Raw genomic sequence first — 27,990 nt, forward strand, 5'->3', positions numbered from 1 at the left:
GAGGTTGACATATCCAACCCCTGAGTTGTTCACGGGTCAACTGTACATAAATATCCCACAAGAGTGGCAGTGGTATGTACTCCTAGTAATTGGCTGCCCTGGATTGAGGAGGTTAGAAAGTCCAAATGGTTGTCTCTCCGGAGACATCTAGTGATTTACAGTTTGTAGGGGATGGAGATTGTGTTTCATTCATTGAAGTCTACTTCTATGTATTTTTGGAGCCTGGCACCTCTGGAGTGCAAGCTTTTTAAATGTGATTTTAAAATAGTTCTTAAATGGGACAGCAGGCAGTGAAATAATAGAACATGGTGTGGAGATGGACAGTGCCAGGGCTGAGCTTGGAGTTCACCTGAAGCTGCCCTGTGCATCCAACACTGGTTTTGAAATACATGGCTTCTGGGATTGCTATACCCATCCCACACCCCAGCCACTCAGCCCAGCCGTAGGTCTTGCTTCTGCTTCTCTCAATTCCCTAACCTCCCACCACAGTGTCACCTGTTCATTGCTAATGGACTGTGCCCAATATTTACCCAAACACTGTCTTGGAAAGGCTAAAACTGCTAACTAATATAGAAGTGAGGGTTCCTATTTTGGTAAAAACTGGCATTTGACTGGGAGTTCTCTCCCGAGCCCAGGAGATTTCATAAGAAGATTCTTGACTCCCTTACTGTTAGTTTCAGAATTGTTAGATTTTCCACCCAAATAACCGCCTCAAGCCTATTTCAAGTGCTTCAGCCACACTTCCTTGTTATTTACATGCTATGTAATCAGTACAACATCCTCATGTGTACGCATAGATGTGGCAAGAAGCACAGGAGACTAGTAGTCCTTGCCATTCAGTGGATACAGAAAATACCCCATCAATAATACATCAATCAAAATAACATCTATTATACATGAGAGCCTCACAATTAAGCCAGCACCTGTGCAACATCCTTCCTTTGCTCTTGGTAATAAAGTGCTTTTTAGCAGCTTAGAAAGATGGAAAGAAGTTAACTCACTTGGTTTAGTTTTGTTTCTAGTTTTCTTTTTTGGCCACACCTCACAGCTTGTAGGATCTTAGTTCGCTGGCCAGAGATCGAACCCTCGCCCCAGCAGTGAAAGCGCTGGGTCCTAACCACTGGACCACCAGGGAACTCTCTCTAGTTTTCCATTTACTATCTGTGTGATCTTGAACAAGTCACTCCATTGTCTGGGCCAGTTTCAACTTCTGCAAATTGAAGGGGTAGACTGTGTGATACCTAAGGCTATATTTCTCCAGGCTTGAGAATTTATGCTCTGATGAATTATCCAAAAATAGGTGACGTGGAAGCAAGGAATAACAAACTTTCATGAATTTTTTTTCTTATTTTGCCAACTGAGGACATCGATGTACTACTACCTAGCCAGCATGATTTCATAGGAGAAAGGACATTTAGCACCAAAAAATGTAAGCAAGCTACCATCTTGCTTGTAAAAGGGCAACCTTTCCTTTCCCAAAAAAGGATAGTTGGCAGCCTTACTCTGACATATTAAAGGTAATAATAAGGTAAAACATAATTCAAAAGCAGAAAAATTACAATGTAAAAATTTATTTTACAATACTCATTATATGTAATTGTTCCCTTGATATACTATGGCAATGTGGATGGAGATAAATATTCAACAATGCAGCTCCTGGTGAAACTCAGATGTCCAACTTGATATGTTATTTTATTTCTGTCACAATCACATTCTTGTCTCATGTAGTCTAGTAAATGAAAGTGGAACCAAACCTTACTAAATTGCACTCAATTTGGAATACAGCTGTTCCTTAGTAGGGGTGGTGGTGGTGATTGGACAACACCCCCCAACCCAGGAATACCAGAATCTGCAGATACCCAAGTTCTTTATATAAAATGGCAAAGTATTTGCATATAACCTATGCATGTCCTCCCACATACTTTGAATCATTTCTAGATTACAGGTAATCCCTAATACAATGTAAATGCTATGGAAATAGTTGTAAATACAATGAAAATACTATGTAAATAGTTGCTGGTGCAGCAAATTCAAGTTTGGCTTCTTGGAACTTTCTGAAATTTTTTTCCCCTAAACACTTTCGAGCCACTGTTGGTTGGATCTGCGAATGTGGAACCCTCAGACATGGAGGGCCAACCGTGTTCTGAAAAAACTGAGGACAGGCCAAGGAACAACAGCCCTCTCTCCACCACGCTCTTCTCTACTACCTCCCCACAGGGGACACAGGATAGGAACTGGGAGGGTAGCTGAGAGCCTCCAGCTCAGCCACCACACACCCCGGGTGGCACAGCTTAGGTTCCTGGTCACCCCACCAGAGGAGTCAGGAATAAAGAGCAGCATCAGTCAGAGGCAACCTTCTAGAACCACTATGCTAAGGTTCCCTGCAGCTGAGCTTCATCTTTTCACTTAAAGAGATGACAGTGGTCCTTGGAATATCCACAGGACTGCTTTGGTGAGCCTTAGGGGGCCATGCATGAAGCTGTCCTCCACCCCTCATACCAGGGGTCAATAAGCAATGGGCTGCAGCTAAAACCTGGCCCCCTAGGGACTTCCCTGGTGGCACAGTGATTAAGACTCCGCACCCGGAGACCTTCAAGATGGTGGAGGAGTAAGACGTGGAGACCACCTTCCTCCCCACAGTTACATCAAAAATACATCTACATGTGGAACAGCTCCTATAGATCACCTACTGAATGCTGGCAGAAGACCTCAGACTTCCCAAAAGGCAAGAAACTTCCCACATACCTGGGTAGGGCAAAAGAAAAAAAGAAAAAACAGAGACAAAAGAATAGGGACGGGACCTGCACGAGTGCGAGGGAGCTGTGAAGGAGGAAAGGTTTCCACACACTAGGAAGCCCCTTCACTGGTAGAGATGGGGGTGGGTGGGGGGAAGCTTTGGAGCCATGGAGGAGAGCGCAGCAGCAGGGGTGCAGAGGGCAAAGCGGAGAGATTCCCGCACAGAGGATCGGTGCCGACTGGCACTCACCAGCCCGAGAGGCTTGTCTCCTCCCCCGCCAGGGCAGGTTGGGGCTGGGAGCTGAAGCTCAGGCTTTGGAGGTCAGACCCCAGGGAGAGGACTGGGATTGGCTGCGTGAACACAGCCTGAAGGGAGCTAGTGCACCACAGCTAGCCGGGAGGGAGTCCGGGAAAACGTCTGGAGCTGCTGAAGAGGCAAGAGACGACTGTTTCGGGGTGTGCAAGGAGAGGGAATTCAGAGCACCGCCTAAACAAGCTCCAGAGATGGGTGTGAGCCACGGCTGTGAGCATCAGCGCGGACCCCAGAGACGGGTATGAGATGCTAAGGCTGCTGCTGCCGCCACCAAGAAGCCTGTGTGCGAGCACAGGTCACTATCCACAGCTCCCCTCCCGGGAGCCTGTGCAGCCCACCACCGCCAGGGTCCCGGGATCCAGGGACAACTTCCCTGGGAGAACACATGGCACGCCTCAGGCTGTTGCAACGTCACACTGGCCTCTGCCGCGGCAGGCTCACCCTGCATCTGTACTCCTCCCACCCCCCGGCCTGAGTGAGCCAGCGCCCCCTAATCAGCTGCTACTTTAACCCCATCCTGTCTGAGCCAAGAACAGACACTCTCAGGTGACCTACATGCAGAGTCAGGGCCAAATCCAAAGCTGGACCCCAGGAGCTGTGCAAACGAAGAGAAAGGGAAATTTCTCCCAGCAGCCTCAGGAGCAGTGGATTAAATCTCCACATTAACTTGATATACCCTGCATCACTGGAATACCTGAATAGACAACGAATCATCCCAAAATTGAGGCGGTGGACTTTGGGAGCAACGGTAGACTTGGGGTTTCCTTTCTGCATCTAATTTGTTTCTGGTTTTATGTTTATCTTAGTTTAGTATTTAGAGTTTATTATCATTGGTAGATTTGTTTATTGATTTGGTTGCTCTCTTCCTCCTTTTTTTTTAATATATATAGATATATATATTTTTTTCCTTTTTCCCTTTTTGTGAGTGTGTATATGTATGCTTCTTTGTGTGATTTTGTCTGTATTGCTTTGTCCTAGGGTTTCTCCTAGGGTTCTGTCTGTCCGTTTTTTGTTTGTTTGCTTGAGTATACTTTTTAGCACTTGTTATCATTGGTCGATTTGTTTTTTGGTTTGGTTGCTCTCTTCTTTCTTTCTTTATTTAATTACTTTTTAATTTTTTATTTTTAATAATTTTTTTTATTTTAATAACTTTATTATATTTATTTTTTTTCTTTCTATCTTTTTTTCTCCCTTTTCTTCTGAGCGTGTGGCTGACAGGGTCATGGTGCTCCAACTGGGTGTCAGGCCTCTGCCTCTGAGGTGGGAGAGCCAAGTTTAGGACACTGGTCCACCACACACCTCTCAGCTCCACATAATATCAAACACCGAAAGCTCTCCTAGACATCTCCATCTCAATGCTAAGACCCAGCCCCACTCAATGACCAGCAAGCTAGAGTGCTGGACACCCTAAGCCAAACAATGAGCAAGACAGGAACACAACCCCACCCAATAGCAGAGAGGCTGCCTAAAATCATAATAAAGTCACAGACACCCTAAAACACACTACCAGATGCAGTACTGCCCACCAGAAAGACAAGATCCAGCCTCATCCACCAGAACACAGGCACTAGTCCCCTCCACCAGGAAGCCTACACAACCCACTGAACCAACTTTAGCCACTGGGGGCAGACACCAAAAACAACAGGAACTATGAACCTGCAGCCTGAGAAAAAGAGACCCCAAACACAGTAAGTTACGCAAAATGAGAAGACAGAGAAACACACAGCAGATGAAGGAGCAAGGTAAAAACCCACAGGACGAAACAAATGAACAGGAAATAGGCAGTCTACCTGAAAAAGAATTCAGAGTAATGATAGTTAAGATGATCTAAAATCCTGGAAATAGAATGGAGAAAATACAAGAAACGTTTAACAGGGACCTAGAAGAACTACAGAGCAAACAATGATGAACAAAACAATAGATGAAATTTAAAATTCTCTAGAAGGAATCAATAGCAGAATAACTGAGGCAGAAGAACAGATAAGTGACCTGGAAGATAAAACAGTGGAAATAACTACCACAGAGCAGAATAAAGAAAAAAGAATGAAAAGAATTGAGGACAGTATCAGAGACCTCTGGGACAATATTAAACGCACCAACATTCAAATTATAGGGGTCCCAGAAGAAGAAGAGGAAAAGAAAGGGACTGAGAAAATATTTGAAGAGATTATAGTTGAAAACTTCCCTAATATGTGAAAGGAAGCAGTCAATCAAGTCCAGGAAGCACAGAGAGTCCCATACAGGATAAATCCAAGGAGAAACATGCCAAGACACATATTAATCAAATTATCAAAAATTAAATACAAAGCAAAAATATTAAAAGCAGCAGGGGAAAAACAAATAACATACAAGGGAATCCCCTTAAGATTAACAGCTGATCTTTCAGCAAAAACTCTGTAGGCCAGAAGGGAGTGGCAGACATATTTAAAGTGATGAAAGGGAAGAAACTACCACCAAAATTACTCTACCCAGCAATGATCTCATTCAGATTTGACGGAGAAATTAAAACCTTTACAGACAAGCATAACCTAAGAGAATTCAGCACCACCAAGCCAGCTTTACAACAAATGCTAAAGGAACTTCTTAAGGTACGAAACACAAGAGAAGGAAAAGACCTACAATAACAAACACAAAACAATTAAGAAAATGGTAATAGGAACATACATATCAATAACTACCTTAAATGTAAATGGATTAAATGGTCCAACCAAAAGACATAGACTGGCTGAATGGATACAAAAACAAGACCTGCATATATGCTGTCTACAAGAGACCCACTTCAGACCTAGGGACACATACAGACTGAAACTGAGGGGATGGAAAAAGATATTCCATGCAAATGGAAATCAAAAGAAAGCTGGAGTAGCAAGTCTCATATCAGACAAAACAGACTTTAAAATAAAGACTATTGCAAGTGACAAAGAAGGAGACTACGTAATGATCAAGGGATAAACCCAGGAAGAAGGTATAACAATTGTAAATATTTATGCACCCAACATAGGAGCACCTCAATACATAAGGCAAATGCTAACAGCCATAAAAGGGGAAATCGACAATAACACAATCACAGTAGGGGAATTTAACACCCCACTTTCACCAATGGACAGATCATCCAAACTGAAAATCATTAAGGAAACACAAGCTTTAAATGATACATTAAACAACATGCAGTTAATTGATATTTATAGGACATTCAATCCAAAAACAACAGAATACACTTTCTTCTCAAGTGCTGATGGACCATTCTCCAGGATAGATCATATCTTGGGTCACAAATCAAGCCTTGGTAAATTTAAGAAAATTGAAATCTTATCAACCACAATGCTGAGACTAGATATCAATTACAGGAAAAAAATCTGTAAAAAATACAAGCACATGGAGGCTAAACAATACACTAGTAAATAACCAAGAGATCACTGAAGAAATCAAAGAGGAAATCAAAAAATACCTAGAAACAAATGACAATGAAAACACGATGACCCAAAACCTATGGGATACAGCAAAAGCACTTCTAAGAGGGAAGTTTAGAGCAATACAATCCTACCTCAACAAGCAAGGAACATCTCAAATAAACAACATAACCTTACACCTAAAGCAGTTAGAGAAAGAAGAACAAAAAACCCCAAAGTTAGCAGAAGGAAAGGAATCATAAAGATCAGATCAGAAATAAATGAAAAAGAAATGAAGGAAACAATAGCAAAGATCAATAAAACTAAAAGATGATTCTTTGAGATGATAAGCAAAACAGATAAACCTAATAGCCAGACTCATCAAGAAGAAAAGGGAGAAGACTCAAATCAATAGAATTAGAAATGAAAAAGGAGAAGTAGCAACTGACACTGCAGAAATACAAAGGATCATGAGAGATTACGATAAGCAACTCTATGCCAATAAAATGGACAACCTGTAAGAAATGGACAAATTCTTAGAAAAGCACAACCTTCCAACAGTGAACCAGGAAGAAATAGAAAATATAAACAGACCAATCACAAGCACTGAAATTGAGACTGTGATTAAAAATCTTCCAGCAAACAAAAACCCAGGACCAGATGGCTTCACAGACAGATTCTATCAAACATTTAGAGAAGAGCCAACACCTATCCTTCTCAAACTCTTCCAAAATATCCCAGAAGGAGGATCACTGCCAAACTCATTCTACAAGGCCACCATCACCCTGATACCAACACCAGACAAAGATGTCACAAATAAAGAAAACTACAGGCCAATATCACTGATGAACATAGATCCCAAAATCCTCAACAAAATACTAGCAAACAGAATCCAACAGCACATTAAAAGGATCATACACCGTGATCAAGTGGGGTCTATCCCAGGAATGCAAGGAGTCTTCAGTATATGCAAATCAATCAATGTGATAAACCATATTAACAAACTGAAGAATAAAAACCATATGATCATCTCAATAGGTGCAGCAAAAGTTTTTGACAAAATTCAACACCCATTTATGATAAAAACCCTCTAAAAAGTAGGCATAGAGGGAACTTACTTCAACATAATAAAAGCCATATATGACAAACCCACAGCCAACATCGTCCTCAGTGGTGAAAAACTGAAACCATTTCCACTAAGATCAAGAGCAAGACAAGGTTGCCCACTCTCACCACTATTATTCAACATAATTTTGGAAGTTTTAGCCACAACAATCAGAGAAGAAAAAGAAATAAAACGAATCCGAATCAGTAAAGAAGTAAAGCTGTCACTGTTTGCAGATGACATGATACTATACATAGAGAATCCTAAAGATGCTACCGGAAAACTACTAGAGCTAATCAACAAATCTGGTAAAGTAGCAGGATACAAAATTATTGCACAGAAATCTCTTTTTTTTTTTTTTTTTTTTTTGGTGGTATGCAGGCCTCTCACTGATGTGGCCTCTACCGTTGCGGAGCAAAAGCTCCGGACACGCAGGCCTAGCGGCCATGGCTCACGGGCCTATCCGCTCCGCGGCATGTGGGATCTTCCCGTACCGGGGCACGAACCTGTGTCCCCTGCATCAGCAGGTGGACTCTCAACCACTGTGCCACCAGGGAAGCCCTGTGCAGAAATCTCTTGTATTCCTATATACTAATGATGAAAAATCTGAAAGAGAAATTAAGGAAACACTCCCATTTACCATTGCAACAAAAAGAATAAAATACCTAGGAATAAACCTACCTAAGGAGACAAAAGACCTGTATACAGAAAACAATAAGACACTGATGAAAGTAATTAAAGATGATACAAGCAGATGGGGAGATATACCATATTCTTGGATTGGAAGAATCAATATTGTGAAAATGACTATACTACCCACAGCAATCTGCTGGTTCAGTGGAATCCCTATCAAACTACCACTGGCATTTTTCGCAGAACTTGAACAAAAAATTTCACAATTTGTATGGAAACACAAAAGACCCCAAATAGCCAAAGCAATCTTGAGAAAGAAAAGTGGAGCTGGAGGAATCAGACTCCCAGACCTCAGACTATACTACAGAGCTACAGTAATCAAGACAGTATGGTACTGGCAGAAAAACAGAAACATAGACCAATGGAACAGGATAGAAAGCGCAGAGATAAACCCACGCACATATGGTCACCTTATCTTCGATAAAGGAGGCAAGAATATACAGTGGAGAAAAGACAGCCTCTTCAATAAGCGGTGCTGGGAAAACTGGACAGCTACATGTAAAAGAACGAAATTAGAACACTCCCTAACACCATACACAAAAATAAACTCAAAATGGATTAAAGACCTAAATGTAAGGCCAGACACTATAAAACTCTTAGAGGAAAACATAGGCAGAGCCCTCTATGATATAAATGACAGCAAGATCCTTTTTGATCCACCTCCTAGAGAAATGGAAATAAAAACTAAAATAAACAAATGGGACCTAATGAAAGTTAAAAGCTTTTGCACAGCAAAGGAAACTGTAAACAAGATGAAAAGACAGCTCTCAGAATGGGAGAAAATATTTGCAAATGAAGCAACTGACGAAGGATTAATCTCCAAAATTTACAAGCAGCTCATGCAGCTCATTATCAAATAAACATACAACCCAATCCAAAAGTGGGCAGAAGACCTAAACAGACATTTCTCCAAAGAAGATACACAAATTGCCAACAAACACATGAAAGGATGCTCAACATCACTAATCATTATAGAAATGCAAATCAAAACTACAACGAGATATCACCTCACACCAGTCAGAATGGCCATCATCAAAAAATCTACAAACAGGGGCTTCCCTGGTGGCGCAGTGGTTAAGAATTCAACTGCTAGAATCCACCTGCCGACGCAGGGGACTTGGGTTCTAGCCCTCCTCCAGGAAGATCCCACATGCTGCAACTAAGGCCGTGTGCCAGAACTACTGAGCCCGCGCGCCTAGAGCCTGTACTCTGCAACAGGAGAAGCCTGCACACCACAACAAAGAGTAGCCCCCCTAGTCGCAACTAGAGAACGCCCACGCACAGCAACAAAGACCCAACGCAGCCGAAAAATAAATAAATAAAATCTACAAAGAATAAATGCTGGAGAGGGTGTGGAGAAAAGGGAACCCTCCTGCACTGTTGGTGGGAATGTAAATTGACACAGCCACAGTATGGAGGTTCCTTAAAAACTAAAAATAGAACTATACCATACGACCCAGCAATCCCACTACTGGGCATATACCCTGAGAAAACCATAATTCAAAACGAGTCATGTACCACAATGTTCATTGCAGCTCTATTTACAATAGCCAGGACATGGAAGCAACCTAAGTGTCCATCGACAGATGAATGGATAAAGAAGATGTGACACATATATACAATGGAATATTACTCAGCCATAAAAAGAAACAAAATTAAGTTATTTGTAGTGAAGTAGATGGACCTAGATTCTGTCATACAGAGTGAAGTAAGTCAGAAAGAGAAAAAGAAATACCGTATGCTAACACATATAAATGGAATCTTAAAAAAAAAAATGGTTCTGAAGAAGCTGTGGGCAGGACAGGAATAAAGACGCAGACGTAGAGAATGAACTTGAAGACACAGGGAGGGGGAAGGGTAAGCTGGGATGAAGTGAGAGAGTGTCATGGACATATATACACTACCAAATGTTAAATAGCTAACTAGTGGGAAGCAGCTGCATAGCACAGGGAGGTCAGCTTGGTGCTTTGTGACCACCTAGAGGGGTGGGATAGGGAGGGTGGGAGGGAGATGGAAGAGGGAGGAGATATGGAGATATATGTATATGTAAAGCTGATTCACTTTATTATAAAGCAGAAACTAACACACCATCATAAAGCAATTATATTCCAATAAAGATGTTAAAAAAAAAAAAAAAAGACTCTGCACTGCCAATGCAGTGGGCCTGAGTTCATTCCCTGGTCAGGGAACTAGATCTCATGTGCATGCCGCAACTAAGAAGCCCGCATTCCACAACTAAGACCTGGTGCAACCACATAATAAATAAATAAATATAAAAAGAAATTTTTTTCAATAAAAAAATTAAAAAAATAAAACCTGGCCTTCTGCCTGAACACCTGCAGTCCCTTTTTGTAATAGGAGACACTCACTCTGATATCCAATAAGGGAAATGTTATCCCAATAGAAAAGGAATTCTATTTTCATTTGTAGACATGAATTACGAGGAAAAAAAAATTGTACTCAATTATTATGTTTTGACCTCCATCAGAAAGTTTGTGGAAGTGTTTTCTCTCTTATTGTATAAGTACCTACATAATAATCTTGATTTTGTCTCTTGGCCCGTAAAGCCTCAAAGATTTACTAACTGGCTCATTTCTGAAAGTTTGCCTACCCCGGCCCTAGGGTGAGGAAATAGCATACTTAAAGGGAATTCACTTCCTCTTGCCTCTGGCCAGCAGTGACTGTCTCCTCATTTCAGAAGGAGAGAGAGGCCATCTCTGCCACTTCTCTGCCTTGGGGGTAATGGGTCATCCCTGGGTGACTGAGTCATGCAGGTGACAGGCCACCTGCCTGAGGGGAGCATGAAACTCTGTAGTGTGCCTTGTGGCTCAGCAACTCTTCCATGCCCTTGAAAACAGACCCTCAAGTATGTATGCTTGGCCGTGGGGGCCCCTTTAGTTCACCTGACTTGCTTACAGGCCCTGAGCACTTCCAGCTGTTGGCACGTAGCAGGAGACTGTGGCAGAGAGAAGCCAGTATAGTGTGAAACTTTCCCACAGAATGTGGGTAATCCTAGGGGGGTAACCCAAAGATCACTGACATCTTTCCCCCTCAGCTGGCCCTTGTAAGTTAGGACTCTTATCTCTTTAGACACCTAAGTGATGTGCTTTCGATTTTTTTTTTTTTAATTTTAGGAAGACGTGATTTTCAAAGCTAATTATGAAAACATTTGTCATTGGAATCGGTGGGTGAGTAATTTTGCTACAAACAGCTGATTGAGATGCTCAGGATGTCCAAAGGGTGTTTCCATGTGGATGTGGTGGGGGAAGGAGAAGCAATGAGAAGGATTCCTGAGTCCCAGAAAAGAGAACAGGACACTTGAATTTAAAACAGTGGAGCACTGGCTATGTAAATGCCAACAGGAGATGGGAGAGTTTCCTACAAACAGAAACAGGGGAGTCGGTACACAAAGTTTACCTGCTTTACTGTTTGTTTTCTAAAGCTGACACCAGAGGCAAGGCCTGATCTAATGCTACGTTGGTTCAGGGTGATTTATCGTTCTCCATACGGCTGCTCCTCCAGTGTGACATAGGAGAAAATCTATCATTTCTTGCCAGTTATGCCCAGCTTTGGACATGTGGAATAAGGAATCACCTCACCTCTACCCCTTTTCCCCATACTTTTCATCTTGAGGTAGTCCTTATTTCCCTGGCATGATTATTAATCATTCACCCCTCTCCGTCTCAGAAGTGTTCTAAATTTTATGGTCACCCTACCCATGGTACCAAGAAGTGGGCAATCAAATAAGACAACAGCAACTTAAAAGGACATTATTTGTTTTTTTGTTTTGCTAGTGTATTATGTTCGTCTTTCTTCTGAGTCCTTTCACATTATGTGTAGTCTAGTTAATAAAATATTTAAGACTATTGAAATTAAAGGTTTATAATTTGGGGGAGATCAATGTATTATTGCATTACATAACTACAATTAATCTAATTAATTAATTAATTAGACTAATTAGATTAATTACTTCTAATTAATCAATTAGAAGTAACATTGAATGAATTAAATGCCAGAACTCTGCCTTGACTTGCTCCCATCTAATCAGAACCAAGTTCAGTTTTTCTCTGCGTTGCTTCTCATCCCTCCTTTCCTTTCCACACTCACTGCCACCATCCTAATTCAAGCCCTCATTCCCTAACTCCAATCTCCTCCTCTCAATCTTCCCTGCATACCTGTGCCAGTTTAATCTTCATACAGAATTTTTAAATTTTCTCTCACCTGATGAACAATATTCAGTGGTTCCCAGTTATTTAAAATGCAGTCTAAATTTCCTGATATATGAAGACCATCCAAAAATAATAAAATGTATTAGCTTCGGGGTGGGTAGATAGGCAGGGTACAGGAAAGATTTGATACAGGAGCTTAGTGGTGTCACCAAAGACTCCGTTTCTCTCTGCCTCTTCTCTGTGTCTTCCTCCTTTTGGATTCATCCTAAAGTTGGCTGCATTTTTTGGTCTCAAGGGACTACTAGCAGCTCCTGGGACCTCATGCTTCTCCTTAGCCTGTCACTAGGGGGAAAAAAGTGCTTTGCTTCCCCTAGGTCAAGGGTCTTTGACAGGACCACCTGGGTCACATAGCCACAGTTACTGTGGCAAAAGCGAGGGGATTGCCTTGATTGGTTTAGGCCATTGGGGCCCTTGCTCTGGAGTTGAGAGCAGGGTCAATCCCAACCAGACCTTGGAAACAGGGGTGGAACCTGGGGAGGCCACTACCAGGTCCACTACAGAATCCAATCCGACTTCTATTCTGCACGTGTGTGAATAAACTCCCCTCATCTCAATATTCCAGTATAATGCCCTCTGTCTAGAAACCTGTGTCATGCTTTCGTGCCACGTGCATTTGGTTCTATGCATAACTTCCTAAGAAAGCCTCTCTTCATTGTCTCTTCCTCAGCAAGTGTCAGGATTTCATTTTAGTGCTGCTGCTTCTGCAAAGCCCCTGCCACACTCAGCTGCAGTTCCTGCCTTCCTTCCTCCAAACTCACTGTGCTGTATCTCTCCCATGTGCTTACCACTTGCTGCCCTATGAACGAAATATTCAGTTGAGACTGCAAGGAATAGTAAAGGTTCTAGAGGATTCAAGTGGCATCCATGAACCTCCTGAAAACTTGATGCATGTGTGAAGATGTTCATTTTTCTGGGGAAAGATTTTATAACTTTCATCAGATTCTCGCAAAGTTCCTTAATGTTAAAAAATGTAAACTCCATGGGTGTTAGAGTTGGACTTTGTATCTCATCTCCATTACTTGCTAGTTGTTACCTTGAGCAAGTTTTATGAGAATACAGCTTTTCAACCCTTAGTTTCCTCAACTGGACAATGGGAAAATTATTACCTACCTTGGGCAAATGGATTGCAGAATGGGTTCTCCACTTGTTGGAGTAATTACAGACAGCCTTTTTAACTTCTTCCTTCCCAAATGCCATGTTCCAAATACAGTGACCTCTCTTCACCTGTCACATAAAAAACAAATGGACTAGGAGTTGTGCATTTATTTGGGTGTTATGAACAAAGGAGCAAGTGGGCCCAAGGAGTCCCCCATTTCCTTCCCTAGACCCTAGGATAGAACATGCTCCTGTCTGGACACTCTGGCCCCAGGGTTGGAGAGCACATGCATGAAGCTGTGAGCCTGCTGGTGCATGGTGGGTATGAGCATGCTGAAGGAGAAGGGTTGAGTCTTAAGGTGTCACCTGACTTGGATGGTGACAGTCTAATTACAGGTCCTAGGCTCAGACTTGTTACATGCTTTTCCCCCTCCCTCATCTTTCTGACCTGGACTGCCTTCTAGCTGGTCCATCACTATCAAGTCTACAAAAATGGGGTGCTTTTTTCTCATTGGCTCTAGCTAAGTCAGTGAGAAGGGATCTAATTACTGTTGGTTCAATTGCATGATCTTAACTAAAGAGGTAAGTCTAGAAAATGATACATTTTCTAGCCAGGTTGCTCATACTGTAATAAAGTTTTCCCTGTTTACTATGTATTTTAAACCAAAATTCAATAATCGAACTATGGGCATTCAACATGGATTATAGACATTTTCTGTAAAGGGGGAAAAAAATTCTCATAACAGTATTTTCTCAATGCATAGGGTAATACCCACCCACTTTTCCATTTTTAAGGAGATTGCCCATATCCTACCCAATTGTGTGATCTAAGGTTAAACAGAAAAAAAAACAAAAAAACAAAAAAAGTGTGAATCAAGTTTCTTCTGTTAATACTTTGTAGGTGTAACATATTTGGCTAATAATTGAATTATATCCAATAAACAATTTTGATGAATAAGTATTAGTTCCTTTCCCCTTTCTAGATTATAAACATACTGCAATTCATCTTACCTCGGAATAAGCACAATTCATGTGCAGTCAGAAGTTTTTTGTGCTGTAGGCATTTGGTGGTATGATGAAGTCTTGCTTTCTCTGAGTAGTGGTTTTAAATGCACAAAATAAAATACAGAAATACAAAGGAAACCAGTTATGATAATGTAGTTATAAAAATATTTTTAAAAGAAAATTTGTAGCATTATGATACACATGCTTCTTTGTTAACTCACTAAATAACTGTGTCCTGTGGTGAGTCTAAAAGCTGCTGTAAATTTCAAGTAATAGAGTGTCAATGATACTTCCAGATGTCTGCCCCAAGTGCAACATGATATGAAAATACCTGTCTGTGATTTCTGTTGGTGAAAAAGCCACAGGTACTATTAATAATACTGTTGCTTGTGACATATTTTAATTAAAGGAAATGCCAAAATTCTGTTAGAATTTATTGAAAATTAAGATATAATATCTTTCAAGTTCACAAAGATCCTGAATCTGTCCATAGACTCTTTGGAAGTACATAAGCCCCAGGTTTTAAAAAAAAACTCTGAGTGACTGAGTGGAGAAGTGCTTCCCCCCCAGCTATGCATGGTTCTGGGTACTGGAAAATTGGATACATACACAGAGGAGTTGGTCAGGGTCACCATTCTCCTTGATGTCACAGTCCAGCCAGAAGGGACAAGTAACTGACAGGATGTGATAAGCTATAGTGGACCTCCCAACCAGCGCCAAAGTGGAGAGAGATTGGGGAAAAGGAGGCATTCCAAAGGAGGTGAAAAGTCATGATAGGTGGGCTTGTAATAAGCCACTCCTCCATTTTTCTTCACTGTGCATTGAAACAAAATCACAGTGACCACGTGCAGTTTTATATACTTGCACTAAAATGTGCTACTCATATTCTCTGTGTGGCATGTGAACCTTATGAATGTTTCAGCATAGACAAAAATTTCTTTTTCTTCCAATGCAGTAGCTGTAATTAAGTCTTAGTATTACGCAGTTCACTTGCCCAATATTAGTTACCTTTCTGCTCCATCCTTTCCAGCTTATTTCTTATCATTTGTTGCATCAGACCTGCTTGAGCCTATGATTTTTGCCAACGAAGTCCTATCTATGAAAGAAATATTTTTTTCTTAGATATTACATATTGTTTTAAATATCCTTTTTCTAAGATCAATTTAAAATGTTTTATGTTCTTTTAATGCATCTTCCTTCTTGGTATTTTCTTACTTTGTTTTCTTTTTTTGTTGTTGTTCAGTGTGACAAATGGTGGGAAGACAACACTGGCTAAGAATTTGCAGAAACGCCTTCCAAACTGCAGTATCATATCTCAGGATAATTTCTTTAAGGTATCTATAAAACTTCTCAGATAATTTATTTAACCAAAAGAAGTCATAGTAGCAAAGTTAATTGAATTACATCCAAAAGCATTTGCTGAGTGATTGTGCTTTTGTAGTGAAGGGAGGCTCAATGCAGTAGTGTTAGTTCTCCACTAGATGGCACACTTATGGGAGCTAATCTTTGATTTTATTTATCCTCACCATCCAAAGCATTTGTTAAAATAAAGGTTTATCAACTCTTCATTCTATGATTGCATTATTTCTGCACTGCACAATTTTTATGGGTACTTTATTATTTTTCCAGCCAGAGTCTGAGATAGAGACAGATGAAAATGGATTTCTTCAGTATGATGGTAAGTAGATGAGCTTACAAAACATTATGCAATAATGTTTGTTTCCTTTTTCAAACCCAAATAACTTTGCTATCTCTGAAGAGAGTCTCAAAATAAGTTTAAATTATGTTGCTGTACTTTAAGCATGCTTTTGTACGGGTTTCTGATTTATGTTCAGCTATTTAAATAAATGAAACCTTTTCCCCACTTTTATAGTTAAAACTGAAAACATTGGAAAATAAATTTTTCTTTTGAAGGTGGGGTAAGGTGGGTCTCTGTTAGTCTACTCCTCTTGCTTGTAGCGAACTTTAGGGCTCTTTATCTTCTGAGCTTACTTTCTCAGTGACCAAGGTACTGAGTCTTTTCACTGCTCAAAAAGAATAGTGAATATTTTTTAGATGGATTCACTTTACCCTCTTGCCCAGTCTAACACTGCTTTGAAGCCAGCGGAGTAAAGTCCATCAGAAAAACATCTATATAGACCTGCAAAGGAATGTCATACTAGTAAACTATATTTAATGGTCTTATCAACATTTATAATTAACAAGATGATCATTGAGTGCTTATGCAAACTAGCAATAGAGAGCGCTCTCTTAAAGAGCCATAAAATTTGTTCTTTATTTTTAACTTTGATAACCTTGGAGGAAAAATGTTGTGTAATCAGTTCTTACAGAAACATGATAGTTTTAAAAGAGGCAAAATCCTTGACTGGCTATCTATTCTTGTGTCTTGAGCTGCAGCTAGGATATTTTTTTCTTCTCTCCTCCTTTTCTAAACGTTATTAAGGAAGATTATTACAAAGTAAGAGTTAAACAAGGAAAAACGGTTTTCAACAATTGACGAAGAATTATTCCTAATCTAAATAAGTTCTTACAAACTGATAAGAAAAACACTAATATCCCAATTGAAAAATGTCCAATGATGTGTAGTTATTCACAGAAGCAAAAGGTTATATGATTAATGAATGTACAATAAAAAGTCAACCTCAAAAGTAGTCAAGGGGGGCTTCCCTGGTGGCGCAGTGGTTGAGAGTCCGCCTGCCGATTCAGGGGACACAGGTTCGTGCCCCGGTCCGGGAGGATCCCACGTGCTGCGGAGCAGCTGGGCCCGTGAGCCATGGCCGCTGAGCCTGCGCATCCGGAGCCTGTGCTCCGCGGCGGGAGAGGCCACAACGGTGAGAGGCCTGCATAACAGCAAAAAAAAAAGTAGTCAAGGAAATTCTCTGGCGGTCCGGTGATTAGGACTTGGTGCTTTCACTGCCAGCGCCTGGGTTCGATCCCTGGTTGGGGAACTAAGATCTTGCATACTGCACAGTGTGGCCAAATTTTTTTTAAAATTTGAAAAAGAAAACTAGTCAAAGAATTATAACTTATTTTTTCCTCACTTACCTAATAGACAGATTTTTAAAAGATTAATAATTAGTAATGGCATAGGCCAAATAAAACAAAAACCTTTTCTGGAAAGGAGGTTGAGCACATGTCCTAAAGACAGTAAAATATTCATGCCATGTGTTCAGGTGTCCCACTTCCAGGAATCTGTCTTAAGGAGAAACCTGAACTTTTAGGTAAATGTACAAATTTAAGGTAAGTCAAGGTAATGTTGAAATCTTTGTGATAACTACCAAAACAGTAGTTTTAAAGTATATAGCTATCAGTACTTCCCTGGTGGCACAGTGGTTAAGACCCCACACTTCCAACACAGGGGGCCCGGGTTCATTCCCTGCTCAGGGAAATAGATCCCACATGCATGCCTCAACTAAGAGTTTGCACACCACAACTAAGGAGCCTGCCGCAAATAAATGAAATAAATATTTTTTAAAATAATAACAATAGTAATAAAATAGATAGCTATCACATTTATAAGTAGGTAGAATTATTAAAATATACCTGATAAATGCAAAAGAAGTAAAAAACAGAACTAAAATATCAAAGGATGGTGGAAAAATAGAAGATGATAGTAAAATGATAGCTTAAATCAAACATATCAGTAGCTATATTAAGTTAAATTAACTAAAATGAAATACTCAAAAGTTGTCAGACTAGATTTTTTTAAAAAGTCAACTATAAGCTCCTTATAAGAGATATATTTAAACATTAGGATATAGAAAAGTAAATAGTAAAAGGCTAGAAAAAGATATACCATGCAAATACCTACTGAAAGAAAATTAGTATAACTGTACTAATATCAGACAAAGTAAAATTTAAGGCAAAGAGTATTACTAGAGATAAAGAGAGCTCAATGAATCAATTCAACTGGAATATAAAAAATCTAAAATTTGTATGCACTTAATAATAATGACCTCAAAATACATTAAGCAAAAACTGACAAAACTAAGAGGACAAATAGACAAATCTATAAGTATTGTGGGAGACTTTAATACAATTTTCTCAGTAACTTATGGAACAAAGTCACAAAAATTATGAGTCTAACAGATTTGAACAACACAACAAACTTGACCAAACTAACATATATAGAACATGTACCCAACAACAGCAGAATACACATTTTTTTCTGCAAGAATGCATGGAACATTAACCAAAATGGAAGGCATACACAAGGACATGACAAGTCCTAATACATTTCAAGGTATTGAAGTAATATAGAGATATCTTCTAATCACAGAGAACTGAATTAGAAATCAATAGCAAAAGAGTAAATAGTAAATTCCCAAGCGTTTGAAAATTAATCAGTACCTTTTGTCTGATTCTTAAAAACTTTTTCTTATGCAAAATTTTAAACATATACAAAGAAAGGCGGAAAAGTATAATGAACTCTCATGAATTCACCATCCTGTTTTTAAAATGATGAACTCTTGGCCAATTATATTTCATCCATACCCTCACCCTCCTGCTCCTTCTATATTATTTTGAAGCAAATTCCAGACATCATCACATTTGATCTGAAGCAAAACACTTCTGTATATCCCATGGGTCACAGAATAAATCACAATGAAAATTAGAAAATATTTTTAACTGAATGATAGTGGAAATACATTAAAACTGATGGTACGTCTGGTTCCAGCCAAGATGGCTTGGCCCCATTCCTTGCTATTCCTCCCTCTTATAACTAAAAACCACGGATGGAATACAACAAAAAGGAAAAACTCTGAAAGATGAAGAGAGAAGACTGACTGGGGGATTTGGATCTTGAGGAATGACATAGCTGTGAGTTTCCTGTTCGATTTTTGTTTTTTGTCTGTCTCTCATATATCTGGAAGGAGGTGACTGGTGATGGAGAAGTGTACAACATGGAACCATCAATAGGTACAACCCAAAATTCCCAAGAAACCTGTTCCCTATAGTCAAAGGACTAGAAAAAGGGTGGCCTAACAGAATAGAAAATTAATTTGTTAATATCCACCTTACTGTAGGCAAACAAAAGGAAAAACCAACTTCCCCTCATGGTGTTAGCAGGGCCTAGTGGAGGGCTAGACTTTTAGACCCATCAGCACCAGCAAGGTATGGTGAGTTGGCTTTCCACATCATCATAGGGATCATATCAGTGGTGCCAAACGGAATTGAACTTCCACACCTACCTGGCAGCAAAGAGACCGAATAAGGCAGTGTGAGGTGGTGCTAGTTGGCACTCCACTTTCCTTAACCAGGCAGTGTCAACTACTGTCAGCAGGACCCACTTGAGAGCTGAACTTCTATCCTCACTGAGCTGTAATGAAGCCACACCCGCATGCTTTCCTCTCTTCCCCCCACAGTCACCCCCCACCTCAGTATTGGTGAGGCCCAGCAGGCAGCTGAACATCCACCCCACCTGGACTTGCACACTACACCTAAACAGGGACACTGCCTGCAAAAAAAAAGATTAACTAGGATCCAGAGCCTCATAGCATGATACCCAAAATTTCCAGGATGAGACTAAAAATCATTTGTCATATTAAGAACCAGGCAACTTTCAACTTGAATGAGAAAAGACAATTAGACACTAACACTGTGAGGACACAGATGCTGGAATTCTGACAAGGACTTTAAAGCAGTATTCATAAAAAGGCTTCAGTGAGCATTTGTGACCATTCTTTTTTTTTTTTTTTTTTTCTGGTACGCGGGCCTCTCACTGTTGTAGCCTCTCCCATTGCGGAGCACAGGCTCTGGACGCACAGGCTCATCGGCCATGGTTCACGGGCCCAGCCGCTCCGCGGCATGTGGGATCTTCCCAGACCAGGTCACGAACCCGTGTCCCATGCATCGGCAGGTGGACTCTCAACCACTGCACCACCAGGGAAGCCCTGTGACCATTCTTGAATCAAGTGAAAAATTAGAAAGCCTTAACAAAGAGAGAGAAGATGTGAAAAAGAACCAAATAGAAATTTTAGAACTGAAAACTGATACAATAATTGAAATTTTAAAACTCACTGGATGGGTGTAACAGCAGTATAAATATGACAGAGGAAAGAATCAGTGAACTTCAAGACAGAACAATAGAAATTATTCAGTCTGAACAAGCAAGAGAAAGTAGACTGAGAAGAAATGAACAGAGGGACTTCCCTGGTGGTGCAGTGGTTAAGAATCCACCTGCCAGTGCAGGTTACAAGGGTTCAATCCTTGGTTCGGGAAGGTCCCACATACCGTGGAGCAGCTAAGTCCGTGTACTACAACTACTGAGCCTGCTCTCTAGAGCCTGCGAGCCACAACTGTTGAGCCCACACGTCACAACTACTGAAGCCCACATGCCCTAGAACCCTCTGCAACTACTGAGCCCATGTGCCACAACTACTGAAGCTCACGTACTCTAGGGCCTGCATGCTGCAACTACTGAAGCCCATGCACCTAGAGCCTGTGCTCTGCAACAAGAGAAGCTACCACAATAAGAATCCTGTGTACCACAATGAATAGTAGCCCCCACTTGCCACAACCAGAGAAAGCCCACATGCAGCAATGAAGACACAAAGCAGGCAAAAAAAAAAAAAATGAACAGAAATGTGGGACAATAATGAAAGATCTAACATTTATATCATTGGAAGCTCAGAAGGAGAGGAGGAGTGGTACTGAAAAAGTATTCAGATAAGTAATGATGTAAAACATCTCAAATTTGGCATAAGACATAAACCTACAGATTGAAGAATCTGAGTGATCCTCAAAAAAATTAAATAAGACTGATCAATAAAAAAATAGAGAAGGCACAAATTACATATATCAAAACCAAAAAGGTTAATATCACTACAAATCCTGCAAACATTAAAAAGATGAGGATATTATGAAGAATTTTATGCAAATAAATTTGAAAACTTAAATGAAATTGACAGTCTTACCAAATGCAAATTAATCAAAACAAACACCAGAAAAAAAGAGAAAATCTTAATAGCTCTATATCTTTTAAATGAATTAATTCATAATTTTAAAACCTTCCACTAAAAAACCTTTAAGAACAGATGGCTCAGTTCAGTCATTCTGGAGTGGGGCTGAGAATTTGCATTTCTAATAAGTTCTCAGATGATGCTGATGCTGCTAGTGTAGATAACATGCTTTGAGAATCACTGTTATAGGGTACTTTTCTAGCATTAACAACTGTAAACTCTAAAAGTATGCACATTTTAGAATTTGAATGTGACATACTTGTATCCTTTGTAAATTCTTTTAATGATTTTCCTCCTCTTATTTATCTGTAAGAGCTCTTTATATATTAAAGATATCCATTCTTTGCCAAATACATTGCAGGTATTTTCACCAGTGTGTCATATCTTTCAAACTAATTTATAAATATTTTGTTATCCAAAAATGTTAAACTTTTATATAGTCAAGGGGGAATAGAAGTTATAAATAAAGCAATGAGTTTATAATTGTCAAAGCTGGTAATGGGGACATGGGAGTTCATTGTACTCTATGCTCTACTTTTGTATATGTTTAAATTTTCCAGGAGTTTCCTGGTGGTGCAGTGGTTAAGAATCTGCCTGCCAATGCAGGGGACGCAGGTTTGAGCTCTGGTCCGGGAAGATCCCACATGCTGCGGAGCAACTAAGCCTGTGCCCCACAACTACTGAGCCTGCACTCTAGAGCCCAAGAGCCACAACTACTGAAGCCTGCACGCCTAGAGCCCGTGCTCCGCAACAACAGAAGCCACTGTGATGAGACGCCCACGCACCACAACAGAGTAGTCCCTGCTCGCAGCAGCTAGTGAAAGCCCATGTGCAGCAACAAAGACCCAATGCAGCCAAAAATAAATAAACAGATAAATAAAATTTTCCAGAATGAAAATATATCAAGCATACCACTTTATCAATATTAGAGTTTATATTTTTTGTCTAAAGCATTTGTTAATTTGGTGTTTTTTTAGTCTTAGCTGCGGCGCACAGGCTCTTAGTTGCGGTGCACAGGCTCTGCATTGTGGTGCGTGGGCTTCTCTCTAGTTGTGGCATGTGGGCTCCTCTCTAGTTAGAGCACGTGGACTCAGTAGTTGCGGCATGTTAGCTCTCTGGTTGTGGCGCGCAGGCTCTAGAGCGCTCAGACTCAGTTGCCCCGCAGCATGTGGGATCTTAGTTCCCAGACCAGGGATCGAACCCGTGTCCCCTGCATTGGAAGGCAGATTCTTAACCACTGGACCACCAGGAAAGTCCCTAATTAGGTGTTTTGAAGGGTAAATAAAATAGTGTTATTTTATGTATTTATAGACCACTGGCTGTACTCATCATAAAAAGCCACAGCGTAAAATTTTGTTGTATTGATTTCATATTTTTGTGTTTGTTTGAAGTGCTTGAAGCACTTAACATGGAGGAAATGATGTCCGCCATTTCCCACTGGATGGAAAGTGCAGCACACCCTCTGGCATCAAGAGACAGGGGAAACACTGAGGAAATTCCCATCTTAATTATCGAAGGTTTCCTTCTCTATAATTACAAGTAAGCATTCCCCACTCTAATATTGACTCTGAATGAATGGGAAAAAAAAACTTTGTGCACTAAATATGCTGTTAATTTAGGCCCCTTGACACTATATGGAATAGAAGCTATTTTCTGACCATTCCGTATGAAGAATGTAAGAGGAGGAGGAGGTAAGTTTTGAAATTGCCTTTGTGGATTGTAATTCAAAAGACAAACTTTAGGAAAAACAAGGAAACAGCATTATTGAGCAATGTGTATGTCATTTTTCAAGCAAGAGAAGCCTCAATTCTTCATACAAAGAGCAAGACCTTTTTCCATAAATGGTCACCCACATGGAGTAATGCAAATTACTTTTCTAAGAAAAGGCTCTTGTACAAGCTCTTTGGCTTATCTTTCCTAAATCCTCATATGAAGCAATCCCATGTTGATTATGGTTTTAAATTAGGGGACCTGTATTCTGCTACAGCCACAGAGAACACCGATTAGTTTAAAGCTTACGACAACATCTCAGTATCTCTATCATTATTTACATTAACATTTGTCTCTCAATTCTTTTATAAATCACTAGAGGGGGGAAATAATTATGAATGGTAGTGAATTAGAGTTCATTTTTTAGATCAGGGGACTAAATCCATTGGGTGTTGTCTTTGTAACTGGCATTGAGTCTAAAAAGTGTAGTCGTAATCCTGTTTAGACAGTCTCTGAGTGATTTCCCCGTTGTCCTGACCATTATTTTACTTTATCAATTGTGTTTATGTCAACGTAAAGTTTCCTACGTATTTTGATAGTACAAGGATCTACGAGCCTCCAGACACCCCAGGGTACTTTGAGGGCCACGTGTGGCCCATGTATCTAAAGCACAGGAAAGAAATGGAGAACATCTCATGGGAAATCGGTAAGTGCCTTTTCTTCCCTCCGCGGAAGCCTTTTTACTTGTCATTGCCTCAAAGTACACAAAAGAAAGGACTTTAGAAGGCATTTTTCTCATATATTAGATTATAAAAGGACACTTTAAGCTAGAACGCTCTGGGATCCCCCTTTTCCACACTGGCTCTCCTGCCTTCTGTTTCTCTATGGCTCTTGTGAAAGTTTGTCAACTTCTAGATGGTCATTCATTCAGCAAATATTGATTGAATGCCTTCCATGTACAAGGCACTACCCTGGTGATATCAAGGGAAATAAGGCAGACTCAGTCTCTACTCTTATGAACCAGCATTCTATCAGGAAAATGGATGTTAAATGGATGACGCACAAGATTATCCTTTTTAGCTGTGCTGAGTACTGGGACACTGAGCTTCAGGGGGACCGCCCAAGTCTCAGCAATCCGGGAAGGCTTCCTTGAGGAAGCCATATTTAAACCAGATGATGGATATAACTGGACAAAGGGAGGTAACTTGGGGAGATAGAAGGTCACCCCAGATGGTGGGTATGGTACATGAAAAGACCAAGGGGCACCGGAAGGAAGATTGTGGTAGAGAAAGCCAAGGCAAGAGGTGATGTTGCTGATACAGGAAGGGTCCAAACCCTGCAAGGCCATAGATCAGTTAAGGACTTAGGTCATTATCCTAAGGAAAGTGGGAAGCCCTGTACAGAGCGGCTTTATACAAGGATATGGTAGGTATAAAATTTTTGTTTTAGTAAGATCCCTCTGGCTATGTGAAGGGTAGATGTAGAGGGTGCGATATTGGACATATGTACTCAGAAGAACTGCGTGATAGGATAGACATGGAGGGTCCAGGCCACTGAGGTGGCAAGGACAACAGCTCAGGAATTGGCAGGCATTATTTCAGAAAACAGGAAAAAGTGAAGGAGTCGCAGATTTGTAAGGAGGAATGCGAGTCTGTTTCGCACATAATGAAGTTGAGATGCCTGAGGGACTTAAAGCAGTGATTTAGAAATAAATATCTGGATCTATGGACCTGGGCCAAGAACAGATCCTTGGGATATAGAGTACCACATGGAGAAGATGCAGGAGGCTGGAGAGAGAAGGGTTTTGGATGGGGTAGAGCAATCAAAACTGACGTATCTTTTCAGAATAAAGGGAGTTGCGCATATTGTGAGAAGCCTCGTGGCCTCTTTGGTAGCTACAGAAAGCACACAGGGCCTCCCCATGATCTGGCAGCTGTTATGATCCCTTCTTCAGTCCAGTTCAACCCCTCTTCCCCATCCACAGAGCCTCTCATGACATTCTGGCCACACCACTCCCAACATGGACCATTGGTTGCAGGGATGTCTTCTTACTACCCCTCTCTCTCTCCATCTAAAATGCAAATCCAACCATGCTCCTACCTTGCTTAAATACCTTCAGAGAGTCTCCAGCCCTTCAGTATAAAATCCAAACAGCCAGACCTCAAGGCCACTAAAGACTAAGGCACAGCTCTAAAATCTCATCTCTATACTGTTCCTGCCTCCCCACATTCTAGCCTTTCCAAACTGAGCATCTTTTCCTTAACAGGCAAAGTTCCTCCTACCTCCCTAACCTCTGCAGTTTTCTGACTAGAAGGCCCTTTCTTTCCTTTAACCTACATAACTTCTGCTTTTTATCCCAAACTGACTATGCCAGTTTTGTTAAAAATATATATCTCATGGGCCTGGAGAATTCAGATTCAGTACACATGTGAACTCAGACCCCCTGCATGGTTTAAGAAGCCTCACAGGTGATCCTGATGTATAAGTAAGCTCAAGAACTACTCCCTTAAGTGGTTTCTTTTTCTTTCTTTCTTTCTTTTTTTTTTTTTTTTTGCCATGCTGTGCAGCTTGTGGGAGCTTAGTTCCCGGACCAGGATTGAACCTGGAGTCCTAACCAGTGGACTGCCGGGGAATTCCATAAATGATTGTTTTGAGAAGGGACCTCTTCAGTGCTCCTAAAGTACCATATGCACAGTGCCACTTAACTCTGTTTCTTTCTTTTTAAATTTTCACATCAGCTAGTTTGAATTTTCTCTGCAATAAATCAAAATTTCTTACCCGTTGTACCTGGCTGTGATATACTTCTCTCTTTAATGGCTATTAATTTCTTTTTAAGTTATGTTCCTGGGTTCTTTGATTAAACCTATTGGTGTTCTCAAGAGATGCCAAGTGCCAGAGTAAGCATCCTGTATTAATCAGCCTGTTAGCATTTAAACTGCTCTCTTTTCCCCCTTCTCAGTTTACCTAGATGGAACAAAATCTGAAGAGGACCTCTTTTCACAAGTGTATGAAGACCTAATGCAAGAACTAGCAAAGCAAAATTGTAAGTATTGTCCAATCAAAGTGGATTGTGAAGGAGCAGCCAGGAGAAATAGTTCATTACATACCCAAGAATGGTATACCAGACAGCTAGTGTAGGAGTGATTGTATCTATTCATGCATTGCTTTGAAGATAGTACAGAATCAGACACTCTGAATGGGTCTAGGGACTTGATTACTTTGTGAGGTTTTTTTTAAGGGTGAAAATATTCACCTTTTGTTATATCTCTTAATGATATTTATGTTATTTAGTTTAAAATTTTTAGTAGATGGCTGTTATTTCAATGGGACTGAAATTATCCTTTGAGTCTAGTGAAGTTAAAATGCTGGTGATCTTCTTTTAATATGTATAAAGTTCCCTTTCTCATTTATTCCTCCTAAAGATTTTTCATAAATTCTATTCCCAAAATAAACAAAAATTTTTTTTAATTACTTACTGAGTGTTTCTTCAAGGTTTTCATATCAGGCAATACATTTTGCAAGTGACAGAAATCCTCCTAAATCTGGCTTAAGCAGAAATAAAGTACAGGAGTGGCAGTGGCTTCAGGCTCAGCTGTATTAAGGAGCTCATATGGGGTCCTCATGGTTTTGCCTCAATTTCATTTTCTGTTTGGGTATATTTTGAAGTCAGTCTGTCTCCACTGACAGATATGATGTCTTTTGGCCACACCATCCTCCTAGGTCCAACAGCCCCAGTAAAAAGACAGTTTATTCTTTTTCAAGATTGTCTATGAGTTGATAAATGTTGAAGCTGGGTGTTGAGTACAGGGGGTCTATATATTATTCTCACTCGTTTTGCATATGTTTAAAATTCTTTATTTTGAACATTTTTTAAAGCAGTTTTCCATTTTAGCCCAGTGGAAAAGTCCCAGGAAAGATTTTGATTGGTCCTGCTTGGGTCACATGACTTTTGCTAAACCAGTCACTGTGCCTGAGGAGATGGTTTATTCTGATTGGCTAGGACTGGATCATGTACTCATCTTGTAATTGAGTACCTCTCCTAAGACCTCCTGACTTAAGGGGAGAAATTCCCCAAGGGAAAGCAGGACAGGAGGTAGAAACCAGAAGAAGAAAGATGACAAAGTGTGCTGGGAAAACAAAACTATAGGTCTAGCTGTTTCATTGGAACTGTTTGAACTAAAAGGGTTTTCATGGCTAACATACAAAATGCAGTCATCAGCTGGCTCAAGAGATGACGTATGAGCCAGTTTGGCAGTGAAGAATATTACATGCTCTTTTGGTGAGAAACAAATCCCCCAGTCCAAATCTCAAAATCTCTCAATAAGAATTAGATTTCCTATGCCCTCAGTAAATTCCTATCTGACTAGCAGTCTAAGCCCAGCCAGGCAGCTCATTGATCCTGACACATTCCCAATTTCAGGATCAGCCCTTCCTGTAGACATGAACCTATTTAAAGAAATTTCAGGACCATATTAAAATTTCTTCCTTTAAGTGGAACTTAAAATCCTTGCCAGGAGCTGATTCACTTTGTTATAAAGCAAAAACTAACACACCATTGTAAAGCAATTATACTCCAATAAAGATGTCTAAAAAAAAAAAAAAAATCCTTGCCTGCTCAGGTATGCCTGCTCACCCCTGCCATCTGTTACTCTGATAGGCCTCCCATGATGAAGCTCAGGCACCAGCATAAGTGGATACAGAGTGTAGGGTGAAGACAGGGGCTCAGCCTTTGTAAACGATAGCACCTGAGCCA

The 27,990-nt window shown here is 40.4% G+C and overlaps 1 protein-coding gene across 3 annotated transcripts in view; it reads left to right on the forward strand.

Annotated features, from left to right (window-relative positions):
• Positions 1-27,990, forward strand: part of NMRK1 (nicotinamide riboside kinase 1) — a 32,618-nt gene that overhangs the window by 1,517 nt on the left and 3,111 nt on the right. For 2 of the 3 annotated variants that reach the window (XM_060014613.1, XM_060014614.1), the window contains 7 exons: positions 11,371-11,424; positions 15,809-15,899; positions 16,195-16,243; positions 22,919-23,066; positions 23,147-23,218; positions 23,837-23,943; positions 26,197-26,280. In XM_060014613.1, coding sequence (XP_059870596.1) covers positions 11,396-11,424; positions 15,809-15,899; positions 16,195-16,243; positions 22,919-23,066; positions 23,147-23,218; positions 23,837-23,943; positions 26,197-26,280 — 580 coding nt within the window. In that variant the 5' untranslated portion in view covers positions 11,371-11,395. The remainder of the gene's footprint in view (positions 1-11,370; positions 11,425-15,808; positions 15,900-16,194; positions 16,244-22,918; positions 23,067-23,146; positions 23,219-23,836; positions 23,944-26,196; positions 26,281-27,990) is intronic. The other variant, XM_060014616.1, reaches the window with a different exon arrangement.

This window comes from Delphinus delphis, chromosome 6, assembly GCF_949987515.2.
Source record: "Delphinus delphis chromosome 6, mDelDel1.2, whole genome shotgun sequence".
Classification (NCBI taxonomy): Eukaryota; Metazoa; Chordata; class Mammalia; order Artiodactyla; family Delphinidae; genus Delphinus; species Delphinus delphis.